Here is a 17,221-nt window from a genome sequence, read left to right as displayed (position 1 = left end):
GGGACCACCTCCCTCTTGCAGGAGGCAAACAAAAGGCCAATTCAAAGCCAAGTGCTCTCAACACGGCTTAACAAGTCGCCAGAGAGCCCTTGAGCTGGGGTCCCTGGAGAGGCTACAAGGGCCCAGCCTGGCCCAACTCGGCCCAGCGCAGCCCGGCCCAGCGGAGCCCGGCCCAGCGCAGCCCGTCCCAGGAGGAGAGAAGGGAGAGAGAAGGAGGAGAGAAGGAGAGGATATGAGAGGGAGAGGATAGAGGAAAGTGCGAAGAGATGAGGAGGAGCAGAGAAGGGAAGCTGGGGCTCCCAACAACACAGTTGCACAGCATGGGGGGGAAGAGCAGAGTTTGTGTGTGTGTACGTGCGGTTGGTGTGTGTGTGTGTGTATGTGTGTGTGTGTGTGTGTGCGGTTGGTGTGTGTGCGCGTGGGTACGGTCAAGACAACACACTTGAGAAAGATGACGAATACAGTCAAGATAACATCTAATATTTTTTTAAAGTAATCAATGCATAAAATAGCATTTAATCACCCAAGGTCCCCTACAACTAAACAGTGTGAATAAATATGACATGATCAGATGACATCAGTCACACCACAAACTAACAACTGAAGGACTCCTTGACACTTGGACCAGTTTCTCTGACGTGACTCCTAGTTTTCCTGACAATTACATGGCATCCTATTGCCATCCACTTAATTAGCTGTATTAATGTGATTTCTTTGCACATAGTCGGGCAATTAGGAGCGTTGCTGATTGGCTTTGATTCTATTATCCTCCGCAAACACAGTAATTGATGCCTGTGCTGCAGATACACAACGATCAGGAAAACCTGCTCAGCTCGGTGCTGGAGGTGCAGGTGTGTGTGTGTGTGTGTGTGTGTGTGTGTGTGTGTGTGTGTGCAAGTGCGTGTGTGTGGGAGTGTGCGAGTGCGTGTGGGAGTGTGCGAGTGTGTGTGGGAGTGTGCGAGTGTGTGTGCGAGTGGGAGTGTGCGAGTGTGTGTGCGAGTGTGTGTGAGAGTGTGTGTGGGAGTGTGTGAGTGCGTGTGGGAGTGTGTGTGAGAGTGTGCGAGTGTGTGTGGGAGTGTGCGAGTGTGTGTGGGAGTGTGTGTGGGAGTGTGCGAGTGTGTGTGGGAGTGTGCGAGTGTGTGTGTGAGTGTGCGAGTGTGTATGGGAGTGTGCGAGAGAGTGCGTTTGTAGTGAAAATACTAAGTTAGGGCTCATCCCAGGGACTCAACACCTTTGAGATTTTCAATAGATTTGATCATATTTTACGGCTCTCCTTCAGGTTGCTATCGAGCAATTTAGTTTTCCTACATTTACCTTCCACTCATTCTGCCCCTGTGGTTGTTTCACTGCAGTAGCTGGGCCACTAATTCAACCCAATCAAATTAGAGCAAATTGATTTTGCCTCCTCCGCTTTGCCTCCTCTACCCATCCATCTACATGTATGTCTAGACTCCAGTCAGTGTGGCATTAGGAAAATGATTCCCATTCTAATTAACAATAAGGCCTGATTGCAATCCGGGGGAACGATGTAAAGAGCGAGGGAAAGGAGGGATAGTGGTGATATGAAGTGGTATCAGGGCCAGGAGAGGGGACGTTGTGGTCCTGTGTTTGCCAACAGAGCAGCCAGGCGGGCGATTAGAGCAGGCCATTACAGTGGTGCTATTCCACATCATCAACGTCAACCCTGTGCAAACAGACCATGTGGGCTTTCTAATTAATATTGTTGCTCGCTCTGTGTGGGTGTGTGCCTCCACTGCAACAAGCGTACCGTCTGCCCAGTGAGCGGATGGGGTGGCTGACACACACACACACACACACACACACACACGGAGGAGGAGGAAACAGGGGCTTAGCATTGCCGCTAATGGGCCAACACAGTGGCTGATGGATTAGCAGCGCAGGGAACAAGCGGACAGACCCGCTGCTGTAACATGGAACCATTAGATAGAAAACCAGAGCAGAGGGCAGAGTGGCAGACAGACAGACAGATGACATTAGAGACACTGAGTGATGCTGACTCCAGTGACCTCTGTTGTTCCACACGGAGACTGGAGGGGTACAGGTTACAACAGGATTGTTAGTTGGTTGGTAGAGTGTCATTGGGATGATGTGCAGTAATAATCAGAGAGAAAGTTGTCCAACTAGCTGGTCTGGTTGTAGCAGGGCTGGACAGGTAGAATGGAACTAACAGGAGAAAGAACGTCCAACCCCAGATTCTACCATCTGACGTGACTTAGAGTAACCATATCAACGGGCGCCGCCTGTATAGTCTTCCATCAGAGTGTGATGTGTGTGTGCATGTTTGTGCAAGCATGAGTGACCTGTGTTTATAATACGAGTGATACATGTGTGTTCATGTTCAGAGTGTGTGTGTGTGACAGGTGGTACTCACGTGCAGGCTGGGGTGATATGTGAGCAGGCCATTGTCACACAACGTCACATACTTCTTTTTCCACTCCTTGTTTAGGGTCTTGCCACTCCTCTTCAGAAGCATGCCCTATAGGAGAGAACACAGAGAGAGACAGGGTGAGGAGGACACAGATACATGCCCTATAGGAGAGAACACAGAGAGAGACAGGGTGAGGAGGACACAGATACATGCCCTATAGGAGAGAACACAGAGAGAGACAGGGTGAGGAGGACACAGATACATGCCCTATAGAAGAGAACACAGAGAGAGACAGGGTGAGGAGGACACAGATACATGCCCTATAGGAGAGAACACAGAGAGAGACAGGGTGAGGAGGACACAGATACATGCCCTATAGGAGAGAACACAGAGAGAGACAGGGTGAGGAGGACACAGATACATGCCCTATAGGAGAGAACACAGAGAGAGACAGGGTGAGGAGGACACAGATACATGCCCTATAGGAGAGAACACAGAGAGAGACAGGGTGAGGACAACACACAATAATACAGATATATGCCCTATAGGAGAGAACACAGAGAGAGACAGGGTGAGGACAACACACAATAATACAGATATATGCCCTATAGGAGAGAACACAGAGAGAGACAGGGTGAGAAGGACGATAACACACAATAATGCAGATACATTTCGTCAAGCACAGTGGTTCCCAAACTGTGGGTCGTGATCCACAGGGGTCCAGGTGAGTCGCGGGATGACATTGTTCATGCAGTGAACATTTTATTTTTATTTGTATATATATTTTTGTCAACGCAGAAACAATGTCATCCCGCGTCTCATGACTCAAAGACACCTCAGCTGGTGGGTCATGACTCAAAAGACACCTCAGCTGGTGGGACATGACTCAAAAGACACCTCAGCTGGTGGGACATGACTCAAAAGACACCTCAGCTGGTGGGTCATGACTCAAAGACACCTCAGCTGGTGGGACATGACTCAAAAGACACCTCAGCTGGTGGGACATGACTCAAAAGACACCTCAGCTGGTGGGACATGACTCAAAAGACACCTCAGCTGGTGGGACATGACTCAAAAGACACCTCAGCTGGTGGGACATGACTCAAAAGACACCTCAGCTGGTGGGACATGACTCAAAAGACACCTCAGCTGGTGGGACATGACTCAAAAGACACCTCAGCTGGTGGGACATGAAGGAAAAAGGTTTTGGGAAGCACCGCTCTAGTATCTACTGTAGTCAGCACTAAATTTACAACACATATCTCATCTTCCAATACAAGACACATTGTCAATAGGTGGTGAATGGGATTGACGTGTGGTATTCCTGATTTCTGGAACTAGAATCTCTTGAGACAGGGAGACCGTATAGAATGCCACGGGCTGCAACTCAATGCTGTCACCATGCTGAAATCACATTTACAATAAAGATGCAACATGTGATCTCTCTCCCCACTACATTTCTGTGACACTCCCTGACCAGAGAAACAAAGATCCTTAGCGGATAGGAAAACCACTTAAACTAAGAGACCATATACACACTGGAGGGAGAGAGACGGAAACATAACCAGCAGTGGTGAGCAAGAAGTATCGAGCGAACGGACGGAAAAAACTGAAGTGTTCTTCGGGCACATTAGCACCGACCCAAGACTGTTAACATCCTTCTCTCTCCTCCACACATCAGCTGTGGCTGACTGGCCCTTCAGGGCGGCTGCCTACCCACGCTGCATTTCAGCCAAATTCATTAGGCAAGAGAGGGATATAACTGTCCGCTGATTAGCAATTACAGCCGGACTGCTGCGCGTGTCACTTCACTGGACCTGTAACACATTAACGCGGTGTTAACACCCACAGACAGGGAGATATTAATAGAGTCGGGCAGCAGAGGAGAATGAGGGGATAAAGACTAACTAGCATGCAACGGGGGGTGGAGGGGGGAAGATATGGACGAGAGAGAGAGAGATGGACAGCCGAGCACTTTGATAGACAGAGTCCTGCTTTCCGTGTCTCTGGCGTTGTTCACATTTCATTAAGGCCTCGTCGTGTCCCTCGGCTTGGACAAAGGAGGAAGCAGAGGAATCAACGACCTCGCCTGGGAATGACTGCATATCTCATAACTGGGTGCCTGAAAACACACTTGTCAATGATAAAAGGGCTCTGCAATGGGAGCAGCTAGCGACAGACAGTACAGCAACGAGGACTGGCCAATAAGCAGCTCTACTCTGCAGTACAGAATGATTCCTGGCATAATAGAGAGGCAGGCAGGTCCATGTTGAACTGAGCAGGATACCATAAGGATTTGATATACTGTGTATTTGCAGAGAGATGCAGTTTCTTTCTCAGTTCCTCCTCTCAGTGTGTTGGTGTCACGACAACCACTGTTGAATCACTATTAAAGGAGACAATCTTATCAGGGCCGTTATGGCTTCACCTCTCAACTCAGATCTCAACTTCCAAAGGTACAAGCTGATAGTCCTGAAAGTGATTTGGGGTGTAGAGCGAGACAGCGGTGGCCAAGCGTCACAGACTGGGGAGTGAACTAGGTGGCCAATATTTCTTCTGTGTGTGGCCCTGTTTGTGATAGAAGTGTGCATATTCATTTCAGCCATCCATCGTGGAGAAGACAAGCGATCAGTTTGCAGGGGGAAGGCTAATTGGACGGCACGTCGACCCTCCGGATTGGTAATATCTTTCATTATTCATCTTCCCCGGTCCACTAGTGACACACACACGTTCCTCTGTTTTACCTCCGGGGGACTTGACAGCTCACAAGGTCTTCCGATCGCAACGCACAGGAATAAATGGAGGAAATAAATACATCCCAGATATACTCTTTGTCTTCCTCGTTGCTACGGAGACACTTCCTACAGAGGCACTGTGAAGTATTGTGGGTAGTGCTTAGGAAAAGGTCGACCGCCCTGGGGGGCTGAGGAGATGATGTCCTTCATTCCTTTTTTGAGAGAAAAAGCTTCCTCAAAACGTGCAGCAAGAGCGCAATTATTCATTCATTATAACAGTTCAACGGTTCACGTTCGAACCACAACAACTGTTCCTACAACAAACAGGCGTGTATTTTATTTGACTCAGGTCCAACATGGTGGTGTAGAAAACAATCAACATTCCAAAACCTCCCTCTCTTTGCCTTCGATAGCCACCCTCATTTGGTCTGCACTATCAACGGTGTAATTGTCAGAGCTCTCAAGGCAGACCTGCCAGTGGAGCCGTTCAGTTGTAAACAAACAGTCTGATAAGGAGAGAACTTTCCCCAGGTTCATTTCCTTTCTATTGAAACACACTAATCAACTCCCTAATCACCATCATCCCCCTTTTTCCCCCAGACAATAGACCCTCCCTTGGACCCTTGATGGGACTGACAGCCGGCCCAGTTGGGTGATATGGGGGAGGCCCCATCTCCTGAGAGGCACCATCTCTCCCCGGGGGATCTGGTGGGGCCCATTGTTCTTGGGTGTCCCTGGAGAACAGGAGCCTAAATTAAGGGTGTCATTCCCAAACAGGCAACTCCTGTCTTGGGGGCTGTCAAGAGGTGCTTGGAGGGCTCAGGGCTAGCTAAGGCTGGTCTTGAGTGATGCCTCTGTGAAATGCTCTGTTCGAACACTCCTCTATCGCGTTGGCCATCTGGCCAGAGATGTCCACTCTGCCAGCCAAACCACACCACCGGTCATTAATCATCACTGGGCAGGACAGTGGTGTGAATACAGGCCAGGATATGGTGATGTCCCTATAACCCTGATCAATGGGACATAGGGGAGAGAATGGTTAGTCCGACTCTAAGAGAAGGCATTAACAGACAGGCTGAATGAGGAAGTGGGAGAGAATGGTTAGTCTGACTCTAAGAGAAGGCATTAACAGACAGGCTGAATGAGGAAGTGGGAGAGATTGCTACTGTGGTGCAATGCCCATGATGGAATCTGCACCCATGCAGATAATAATGTCTCTCTTGTTGTGATGTGTGTTTTGTCCTATATTTATATTGTATTTATTTATTTTAATCCCAGGCCCCCGTCCCCGCAGGAGGCCTTCTGGTAGGCCGTCATTGTAAATAAGAATTTGTTCTTAACTGACTTGCCTAGTTAAATAATATATTCTTTAAATAAACTGTCATAAGTAGGTAAACACCCACACATGGGCATGAGAGAATTGCTGACACAATACTGATGCTGGGTTGACTCATAACCCACAGTCGGGTTTAGGGTCATTAAATATTGTGATAATGAAGGGCAGGTGGGTGGGGTGAATAAAGAGAAAACAATCCTTAAAATGTAAACTCCTTGTGAAGTTTATAGGCTACATTTAGTTTTTTGTGATTGTTCTGTTGTCAAATTCGACTGTCACAAGACGGGAATGTCAAATAGGCCTATGGCACATCAAGGGAACTGTAGCCTACTGTTCAGATGGGTTCAATGGACACTGACTGTAGGACTATAACCTCTCACATAGCCTTAATATTAACTCCTGCAGAGTTCAACTTTACCGATGCCAAATAGACTGAAGCATTCCTTCTACACATCTATGACATTCTGCTGAGCAAGGGTTTAATGTAGTCTTCTAGGGCCACATACAGTATGACAGAGGAGAAGCTGCCTGTATCTAATTACAGAGAAGGGTTAATGTAGTCTTCTAGGGCCACATACAGTATGACAGAGGAGAAGCTGCCTGTATCTAATTACAGAGAAGGGTTTAATGTAGTCTTCTAGGGCCACATACAGTATGACAGAGGAGAAGCTGCCTGTATCTAATTACAGAGAAGGGTTTATGTAGTCTTCTAGGGCCACATACAGTATGACAGAGGAGAAGCTGCCTGTATCTAATTACAGAGAAGGGTTAATGTAGTCTTCTAGGGCCACATACAGTATGACAGAAGAGAAGCTGCCTGTATCTAATTACAGAGAAGGGTTAATGTAGTCTTCTAGGGCCACATACAGTATGACAGAGGAGAAGCTGCCTGTATCTAATTACAGAGAAGGGTTAATGTAGTCTTCTAGGGCTGGCTACATACAGTATGACAGAGGAGAAGCTGCCGGTATCTAATTACAGAGAAGGGTTAATGTAGTCTTCTAGGGCCACATACAGTATGACAGAGGAGAAGCTGCCTGTATCTAATTACAGAGAAGGGTTAATGTAGTCTTCTAGGGCTGGCTACATACAGTATGACAGAGGAGAAGCTGCCGGTATCTAATTACAGAGAAGGGTTAATGTAGTCTTCTAGGGCCACATACAGTATGACAGAGGAGAAGCTGCCGGTATCTAATTACAGAGAAGGGTTAATGTAGTCTTCTAGGGCAACATACAGTATGACAGAGGAGAAGCTGCCTGTATCTAATTACAGAGAAGGGTTAATGTAGTCTTCTAGGGCAACATACAGTATGACAGAGGAGAAGCTGCCTGTATCTAATTACAGAGAAGGGTTAATGTAGTCTTCTAGGGCTGGCTACATACAGTATGACAGAGGAGAAGCTGCCTGTATCTAATTACAGAGAAGGGTTAATGTAGTCTTCTAGGGCTGGCTACATACAGTATGACAGAGGAGAAGCTGCCGGTATCTAATTACAGAGAAGGTTAATGTAGTCTTCTAGGGCAACATACAGTATGACAGAGGAGAAGCTGCCTGTATCTAATTACAGAGAAGGGTTAATGTAGTCTTCTAGGGCTGGCTACATACAGTATGACAGAGGAGAAGCTGCCTGTATCTAATTACAGAGAAGGGTTAATGTAGTCTTCTAGGGTCACATACAGTATGACAGAGGAGAAGCTGCCTGTATCTAATTACAGAGAAGGTGACCAACAAATAGCCTACCAAAATGTCAGAAATTATAAGCAGAAACATATCTAAATCACGCTCCCTGTCAAAAATCATTGTGCCGTCTTGGACTGTAGCCTACAGTGCATTTCCTATATTAGCAGGTCCTCAGATTTTCACCTCATCACAGTCGGGCGGTTGCAGGTGAACAAACAGCTGACCCACACACACACACTCTATCATGGCATTTATGACAAGGTCAGCGTAGATGAGGCAAGGACAGGACTGGGCAGGCCCAGGGGAGCATAGCGGGGCGAGGAGCAGTGAAAACCAGATCAAATAAAATACCAACGAAGAAGAGAATGCTCCCTCTATCCCTGGTTACATCTAAAAATGACCCCTAAATAGTGCACTACTTTTGACCAGGGCCCATAGGGCTATTATCAAAAGCAGAGCACTATGTAGGGAAAAGGGTGCCATTTGAGATGTAGCCTAGCAACTGATTTATCTGATAAGAGTTCTGGGTAATTAATTAGAAACTCAATTATCCAAACCTTACTTCAGCAGTCTCAATTCATTAGCAGATAAAGCCTCTCTCGCCCTGCTAGCGTTTCTGACAGAGAGAGAGAGGGTGGATGGATGGAAAAGATAGGATGTGGAAAAGAAACACATTCGTTCTTTCCTTTCCTGAACGAGTTAAAAGAAGCCCCTGGGGTCAAAGACAATTTTTCTTTTGTCTAATCAGTCTTGTTAAAGAAGCTCTTTAGAGAGACTTCTTTCTCAACAGGATGGGTAGAAACAGACAACGAATCCAAGACTGATACTACCATCAGTGAGGGAATCAGGTCTAGCATACAGAAACAGACAACGAATCCAAGACTGATACTACCATCAGTGAGGGAATCAGGTCTAGCATACAGAAACAGACAACGAATCCAAGACTGATACTACCATCAGTGAGGGAATCAGGTCTAGCATACAGAAACAGACAACGAATCCAAGACTGATACTACCATCAGTGAGGGAATCAGGTCTAGCATACAGAAACAGACAACGAATCCAAGACTGATACTACCATCAGTGAGGGAATCAGGTCTAGCATACAGAAACAGACAACGAATCCAAGACTGATACTACCATCAGTGAGGGAATCAGGTCTAGCATACAGAAACAGACAACGAATCCAAGACTGATACTACCATCAGTGAGGGAATCAGGTCTAGCATACAGAAACAGACAACGAATCCAAGACTGATACTACCATCAGTGAGGGAATCAGGTCTAGCATACAGAAACAGACAACGAATCCAAGACTGATACTACCATCAGTGAGGGAATCAGGTCTAGCATACAGAAACAGACAACGAATCCAAGACTGATACTACCATCAGTGAGGGAATCAGGTCTAGCATACAGAAACAGACAACGAATCCAAGACTGATACTACCATCAGTGAGGGAATCAGGTCTAGCATACAGAAACAGACAACGAATCCAAGACTGATACTACCATCAGTGAGGGAATCAGGTCTAGCATACAGAAACAGACAACGAATCCAAGACTGATACTACCATCAGTGAGGGAATCAGGTCTAGCATACAGAAACAGACAACGAATCCAAGACTGATACTACCATCAGTGAGGGAATCAGGTCTAGCATACAGAAACAGACAACGAATCCAAGACTGATACTACCATCAGTGAGGGAATCAGGTCTAGCATACAGAAACAGACAACGAATCCAAGACTGATACTACCATCAGTGAGGGAATCAGGTCTAGCATACAGAAACAGACAACGAATCCAAGACTGATACTACCATCAGTGAGGGAATCAGGTCTAGCATACAGAAACAGACAACGAATCCAAGACTGATACTACCATCAGTGAGGGAATCAGGTCTAGCATACAGAAACAGACAACGAATCCAAGACTGATACTACCATCAGTGAGGGAATCAGGTCTAGCATACAGAAACAGACAACGAATCCAAGACTGATACTACCATCAGTGAGGGAATCAGGTCTAGCATACAGAAACAGACAACGAATCCAAGACTGATACTACCATCAGTGAGGGAATCAGGTCTAGCATACAGAAACAGACAACGAATCCAAGACTGATACTACCATCAGTGAGGGAATCAGGTCTAGCATACAGAAACAGACAACGAATCCAAGACTGATACTACCATCAGTGAGGGAATCAGGTCTAGCATACAGAAACAGACAACGAATCCAAGACTGATACTACCATCAGTGAGGGAATCAGGTCTAGCATACAGAAACAGACAACGAATCCAAGACTGATACTACCATCAGTGAGGGAATCAGGTCTAGCATACAGAAACAGACACACATACACAAACAAAATGCACCATAAACCAACAAAGTCACCATTGGGACACTTGAGTCCCAGTGTGTTCAGACAGAACAACTCTGTATCAATCAGAAAGTCTACTGCTCAGTAGAGAATACTGTAACCGGATCAGAACCATCACACAATCTAAAAGCCACCACGCTTCTCTGATTGATGCCGGTGTGCTTCTCATTTAATTATTTCTCCAAAACTAAAAAGAACAACCCCCTCCACCCACCAACCCCCTCAAATCTCATTTCCAGGGGTTAGTGTGCATGACAAAAATGTCATCATGGCCAAAATAGCTCCGAGCGGTCGTCACGGCGACAACCTTTTCCCTGGGAAATGATATTTTCCCAACCCAGCGGAAGGCGGATCGCGTCGCCACTCGTTACAGGGCCTTGATAGCAGGTCTTTAATATTCACCGTCTTAATTAGGAGACGCCGTTAATTTCATTAAATTCTTTGGCTGCTAAATGAAGCAGATTATGAGACATCTTTTATTGCCAAGCGTGAAATTACAGCCTGCCCGCTGCCAATGGCAGGGCGAAACTAATGAATTACAGGGTAAATAACAGCCGAATTAACCATCCAATTTAACTCCTTACTAAGAGGAACCAGGCCTCAGAGGGGAGGAGGCAGAGGGGGAGACTGTCAAAACCACCCAGCCCTGTGCTCATCTAATGTTACACCACTCTCTACAACTATAGGCAATTACTACCATGATACTAATCAGCTCCTCACAAAGGGAGCCAACCCCAACCACACGCGTCAATGCTTTTGGACTCATTTGAAACATGAACCAAAAAAATCTGAACTCAAACCTGTGAGAAGTTGTAATGGGGAAGAAAGTATTTAGGGCCAAATAAAAGAGGAATATGCATTTAGTATGCTAACACGTAGATGGGACGGACAAATGACTATTGAATGTCAAGATGACATGAGTTGGGCTACGAAGCTGTGGAAAGACCACCTTTCACTATTAGGATGAACCAAGAACCACATATTAACCTTCTCTACCACCTATTGCTGCTCCATGCCCCTCTGTCTAGGCCAACCGCCCCGGTGTCTAGGCCAACAGCCCCGGTGTCTAGGCCAACCGCCCCGGTGTCTAGGCCAACAGCCCCGGTGTCTAGGCCAACCGCCCCGGTGTCTAGGCCAACAGCCCCGGTGTCTAAGTCAACAGCCCCGGTGTCTAGGCCAACAGCCCCGGTGTCTAAGTCAACAGCCCCGGTGTCTAGACTAACAGCCCCGGTGTCTAGGCCAACCGCCCCGGTGTCTAAGTCAACAGCCCCGGTGTCTAAGTCAACAGCCCCGGTGTCTAGACCAACAGCCCCGGTGTCTAAGTCAACAGCCCCGGTGTCTAAGTCAACAGTAAATTCATTTGAAAGAGATGTGTTGGCGAAGCGAGTGTCTCTATCTCTTCGGTAATTACGGGCTAATTAGGAGCGTGGAGCAGATGTCCGCAGAGACGCCACCGTAAACAACGTCTGTAAACAAAGCTGCCGATGTCCGCTCGCCTTTTAAAGAAGCCCTCAGCCCCTAACAGAAGACGCTTAGAATGGCCATGTTGCATCCTGGGTAAAATACCCGGTAATAGCAGCAGTCAGAGACCCCATCATGACCCTGCTACATTCATAGTTTTTGTTACATTTGAGTAATTTTATCAGACACTCTTATCCAGAGCGACTTAGACATTTTTATACTTTCCCCCTGTACTGCTCCCTTGTGGGAATTGAACCCACAACCTTGGCGTTGCAAGAGCCATGCTCTACCAACTGAGCCACACGGGACCTAGAACAGAAAACATCATTCTAAAAGTTCCAAACAGCAATAAAGCTGTAGACAAACATCCCACGAGGTACTGAAGTCACAAGTCTCGCAGAAGAGCGTCTGCACAGTTAAATACCACAGTGGAGGCCATGTTTTGAGGGACCCACGACAGCCTGACACGTGTAGCTAGGTGACACGTCTGACCCTGTCACACCCACACTCAGCGCAGAGTGTGTGTGTGTGTGTGTATGCATGTGTGTGTGAGAAAAGCTGGACCTCTGGGGCTTTGGGTTGTCTAATTGCTGCAGAGTGGGAGTCCACCCCATCCTCTTTATAAAAGTCCAGTGTGCTGAAAACTCCTAGCTTGGCCAGTCTAGCAGTGTGTTAGGTTTTAATGAGCACCATCTAACTAATGAAGGCATCTTCTTCCTTCCACAGCCTTTATCGTGTGCACACACACACACACCACACACAAACTCTAGTCACCTTGAGGGGGAGTCAGAACAACAGCCCATCCTAATGAGATCTGGGCTAACAGAAAATAAACTACACTGGGGAGTCAGTAGTCCTGGGAGAGAGCTCCAAGAACACACACACCAACGCAATTCATGCAATCACGTATTTGTTTCGAGAACGACGATCATCCGCCGATTTTCCCCTTACAGCCGAGCGCACTTGCCTCTCCTGCTAGTCGGCGCCACTCATTGCTAGTTAGCCTGTCCTTGAGGATCCTCTATGCTGCTGGGTAGCTACCCACTCATTACTAGTTAGCCTGTCCTTGAGGATCCTCTATGCTGCTGGGTAGCTACCCACTCATTGCTAGTTAGCCTGTCCTTGAGGAACCTCTATGCTGCTGGGTAGCTACCCACTCATTGCTAGTTAGCCTGTCCTTGAGGATCCTCTATGCTGCTGGGTAGCTACCCACTCATTACTAGTTAGCCTGTCCTTGAGGATCCTCTATGCTGCTGGGTAGCTACCCACTCATTGCTAGTTAGCCTGTCCTTGAGGAACCTCTATGCTGCTGGGTAGCTACCCACTCATTGCTAGTTAGCCTGTCCTTGAGGATCCTCTATGCTGCCACTCATGCTGCATTTACCACACTTTAACAATGCCACACAGAATGTAAACATTTTGAAAGTGTTCATTCATTTGCTGTTAGGCAAAACAATGTCCATACAGTCTGCAGCATAAACAAAACCTCAGAGGTTGCTAGGTAACTTAATCAACGATATTAAGCAGAGAGCTACCTTTGCTAGTTATGAAGCTAACGTCAGTTCACTAACGTTACCCTGAAACTTTCTTTGTGATAGCGGGTTTGTAAACCATAACGCAAAAAAAAATGCTAATTTCACCAACAATTTTGTTAACTCTTTGAGTTAGCTAGCTACATGACTTGTCTTTCCCTTCCCGAGACAAACTGTCACAACTGTCACATCCAAACTGTCACATGTTACAATTGCCTGGCTACGTGTTTTTATTGGATTATTATGAACAAAACAGACAAACAGAAATATATAAACAAGAGTACATAAACATAACAGACAGGGGGATTACATATCGAGATTCATTTTCAATTTTTCAAAACGTTTTATGGTATTTATTTTTTGTTTTTACACTTACTGATCATTTCAAAATAATATTTTGTTCTCCGCCCATTTTATGGATAAAGACTCTGCTATGAAAGATGAACAAATTAACAATGAAAGTTAAATCAGGATCCATATCATTTGGATCAAAATAAAAGAGAACATCAGTCTCTCAGATGAACATTAATAGTCGTTTCTTTTCAAATAAAATTGTCTAATTTACTCTAAAATCTTCTGACATAAGAACAGTCCCAAAATAAATAGTCAAGAGTCTCTGGGTCACAATCACAAAATACACATTTGTTATCGATATATATATTTTAAATCTGTGTATAATAAAGGTGTTTACAGGGTGGATTCTATGAATGACTTGGTATGATACTTCTTTCACCTTATTAGACAGTTGAAGTCAGAAGTTTACATACACCTCAGCCAAATACATTTAAACTCTGTTTTTCACAATTCCTGACATTTAATCCGAGTAAAAATTCCCAGTTTTAGGTCAGTTTGAATCACCACTTTATTTTAAGAATGTGAAATGTCAGAATAATAGTAGAGAGAATTATTTATTTCAGCTTTTATTTCTTTCATCACATTCCCAGTGGGTCAGAAGTTAACATACACTCAATTAGTATTTGGTAGCGTTGTCTTTAAATTGTTTAACTTGGGTGAAACGTTTCAGGTAGCCTTCCACAAGCTTCCCACAATAAGTTGGGTGAATGTTGGCCCATTCCTCCTGACAGAGCTGGTGTAACTGAGACAGGTTTGGAGGCCTCCTTGCTCGCACATGCTTTTTCAGTTCTGCCCAGACATGTTCTATAGGACTGAGGTCAGGGCTTTGTGATGGCCTCTCCAATACCTTGACTTTGTTGTCCTTAAGCCATTTTGCCACAACTTTGGAAGTATGCTTGGGGTCATTGTCCATTTGGAAGACCTAGCTTTAACTTCCTGACCGATGTCTTAAGATGTTGCTTCAATATATCCACATCATTTGCAATTCCTCATGATGCCATCTATTTTGTGAAGTTCACCAGTCTATCCTGCAGCAAAGCAGCCTCACAACATGATGCTGCCACCCCCGTGCTTCACATCTGGGATGGTGTTCTTCGGCTTGAAAGCCTCCCCCTTTTCCTCCAAACATAACGATGGCCATTATAGCCAAACAGTTCTATTTTTGTTTCATCAGACCAAAGGACATTTCTCCAAAAAGTTCGATCTTTGTCCCCATGTGCAGTTGCAAACCGTAGTCTGGCTTTTTTATGGCGGTTTTGGAGCAGTGGCTTCTTCCTTGCTGAGCGGCCTTTCAGGTTATGTTGATATAGGACTTGTTTTACTGTGGATATAGATCCTTTTGTACCCGTTTCCTCCAGCATCTTCACAAGGTCCTTTGCTGTTGTTCTGGGATTGATTTGCACTTTTCACACCAAAGTACGTTTATCTCTAGGAGACAGAACAGGTCTCCTTCCTGAGCGGTATGACGGCTGCATGGTCCCATGGTGTTTATACTTGCGTACTATTGTTTGTACAGATGAACGTAGTACCTTCAGGCATTTGGAAATTTCTCCCAATGTTGAACCAGACCTGTGGAGGTCTACAATTTGGATTCTGAAGTCTTGGCTGATTTCTTTTGATTTTCCCATGATGTCAAGCAAAGAGGCACTGAGTTTGAAGGTAGGCCTTGAAATGCATCCAAAGGTACACCTCCAATTGACTCAAATGATGTCAATTAGCCTATCAGAAGCTTCTAAAGCCATGACATCATTTTCTGGAATTTTCCAAGCTGTTTAAAGAGAGTCAACTTAATGTATGTAAACTTCTGACCCACTGGAATTGTGATACAGTGAATTATAAGTGAAATAATCTGTCTGTAAACAATTGTTGGGAAAATGACCAACATGAGCTCAACGCAGGCATACACTCCTATTGAATATGAATCCACCTGTATTATGAGTAGACCTAAGCCATCTTATTGTACCCAGTTTATCAAGAGACTGACCATTCAAATACACCATTACCACCTTTATGTTGTTGGGTAGTTAAATTGATCAAGTCAAATTGACTGTATGGTTGTATAATTGATTTGTTATTGTACACATGGTTGTCTCTGGGAACATTTCTCATCACAATGCTCCAATGTCATCAGATTGATTATCGGCCTAAAATAATCAGCCATCGGTGTCCTTGACCCCCCAAAATTGGTATCGGCTCTTAAAAACCCATATCTGTCGTTCTCTACTGTTTACCCTAATTATCTTCCATATGTCAAGTCAAATGATCTCACACAAGTCACCCATATTTATGAGCAAAGGGCCCTTTACCTGTAGTTTCTGAACATGTTACGATCTGATGCCAAAAACCAACAGTGTTGCTGTTGACACCACTGATTCATAATAACATTCATCCTCATCCTCCTCATCATCATCGCGTGTTTAATTGACCACCGATTATGACTGCACCTTTAAGGAGCCGCCGCGCGACTCTGCCAACCTAACAGAAGCAGACATCTGCCAAAGTGATTCAACTAAAGACTGTCCCCTTCCTCCCCTCTTCAACACACAGACAAGGAAGGACAACCAAAACGAGCCAGTCAGGGAACACGTCCTCTCAGTGAATGAGTTGTGTTGTTAGCTCTCTGAGGGAGAGCTGGCATGTATGGAGTCCTAGCAGACTGTGGAGCAGGTCTGAACGTGTTCAACAAGGTGAGGTGGTGTGTGGAGGGAGGAGTCAGACTCAGCAGCACTCATTAAAATGGAGTGTAAATGGAGTGCTAATGGGGAGGCAGGTAGCTAAGCTGCTGCCGTCTCCACACACAGTCTAATTAGGGAACAGGTCTGCCTGCAGCCAACACAGAGGCAGGAGGGGAGATGGAGAGACACATACAGAGATACACATTCTCCAAGAGGAAAGACCACGGGGAATGATCAAATCAATTAACATCCAGCTCCAAACAGGGAAGCAGCAGTGGCCTGATGCCTCGGAGCGCTACCGGCTACGTGTTACTCTCCAACCTCGGTCTGTCTGGGGCTGGCAGCTGTCAGGTGGGCTGAGGGTGTGTGGTGGTGCCGGGCCTGGCTCACCATGTCTCATGTTGGGGAAACAATGGGCGACTCAACAGAGGACACAGCCGAACCCATACGATGATAGAGGGTTCTTTAAGACTGTTGGTCTACGTCATCTTTCTAAAACACTCATCCACACACACACACACACCTCCCATCTGCCACCAGTGACATGTGTATGTGGCCCTCTTCATTTGTACATCATTATCAGCCATTGCCTTGACAGGAGTTATGCAAATTGAGTGGCTGGACCCAGGAGGATTCTACTTCTGCCAGACAGACAGAGACGACGTGTGAGTGA

At 45.9% G+C, this 17,221-nt stretch overlaps 1 protein-coding gene and 1 non-coding gene across 8 annotated transcripts in view; both read right to left on the bottom strand.

The window, feature by feature from the left end:
- LOC110527298 (arf-GAP with GTPase, ANK repeat and PH domain-containing protein 1) overlaps positions 1-17,221 on the bottom strand; it is a 249,244-nt gene that overhangs the window by 78,016 nt on the left and 154,007 nt on the right. For all 7 annotated transcript variants that reach the window (XM_036982303.1, XM_036982301.1, XM_036982302.1 and 4 more), the window contains one exon: positions 2,393-2,497. In XM_036982303.1, the coding sequence (XP_036838198.1) occupies positions 2,393-2,497 (105 nt within the window). The remainder of the gene's footprint in view (positions 1-2,392; positions 2,498-17,221) is intronic.
- On the bottom strand, positions 12,224-12,295 carry trnaa-ugc. Its single transcript has one exon. It is a non-coding gene; the product is annotated as a tRNA-Ala (tRNA).

This window comes from Oncorhynchus mykiss, chromosome 7 (genome assembly GCF_013265735.2).
Source record: "Oncorhynchus mykiss isolate Arlee chromosome 7, USDA_OmykA_1.1, whole genome shotgun sequence".
Classification (NCBI taxonomy): domain Eukaryota; kingdom Metazoa; phylum Chordata; class Actinopteri; order Salmoniformes; family Salmonidae; genus Oncorhynchus; species Oncorhynchus mykiss.
This window is presented reverse-complemented; position numbering and strand designations above follow the sequence as displayed.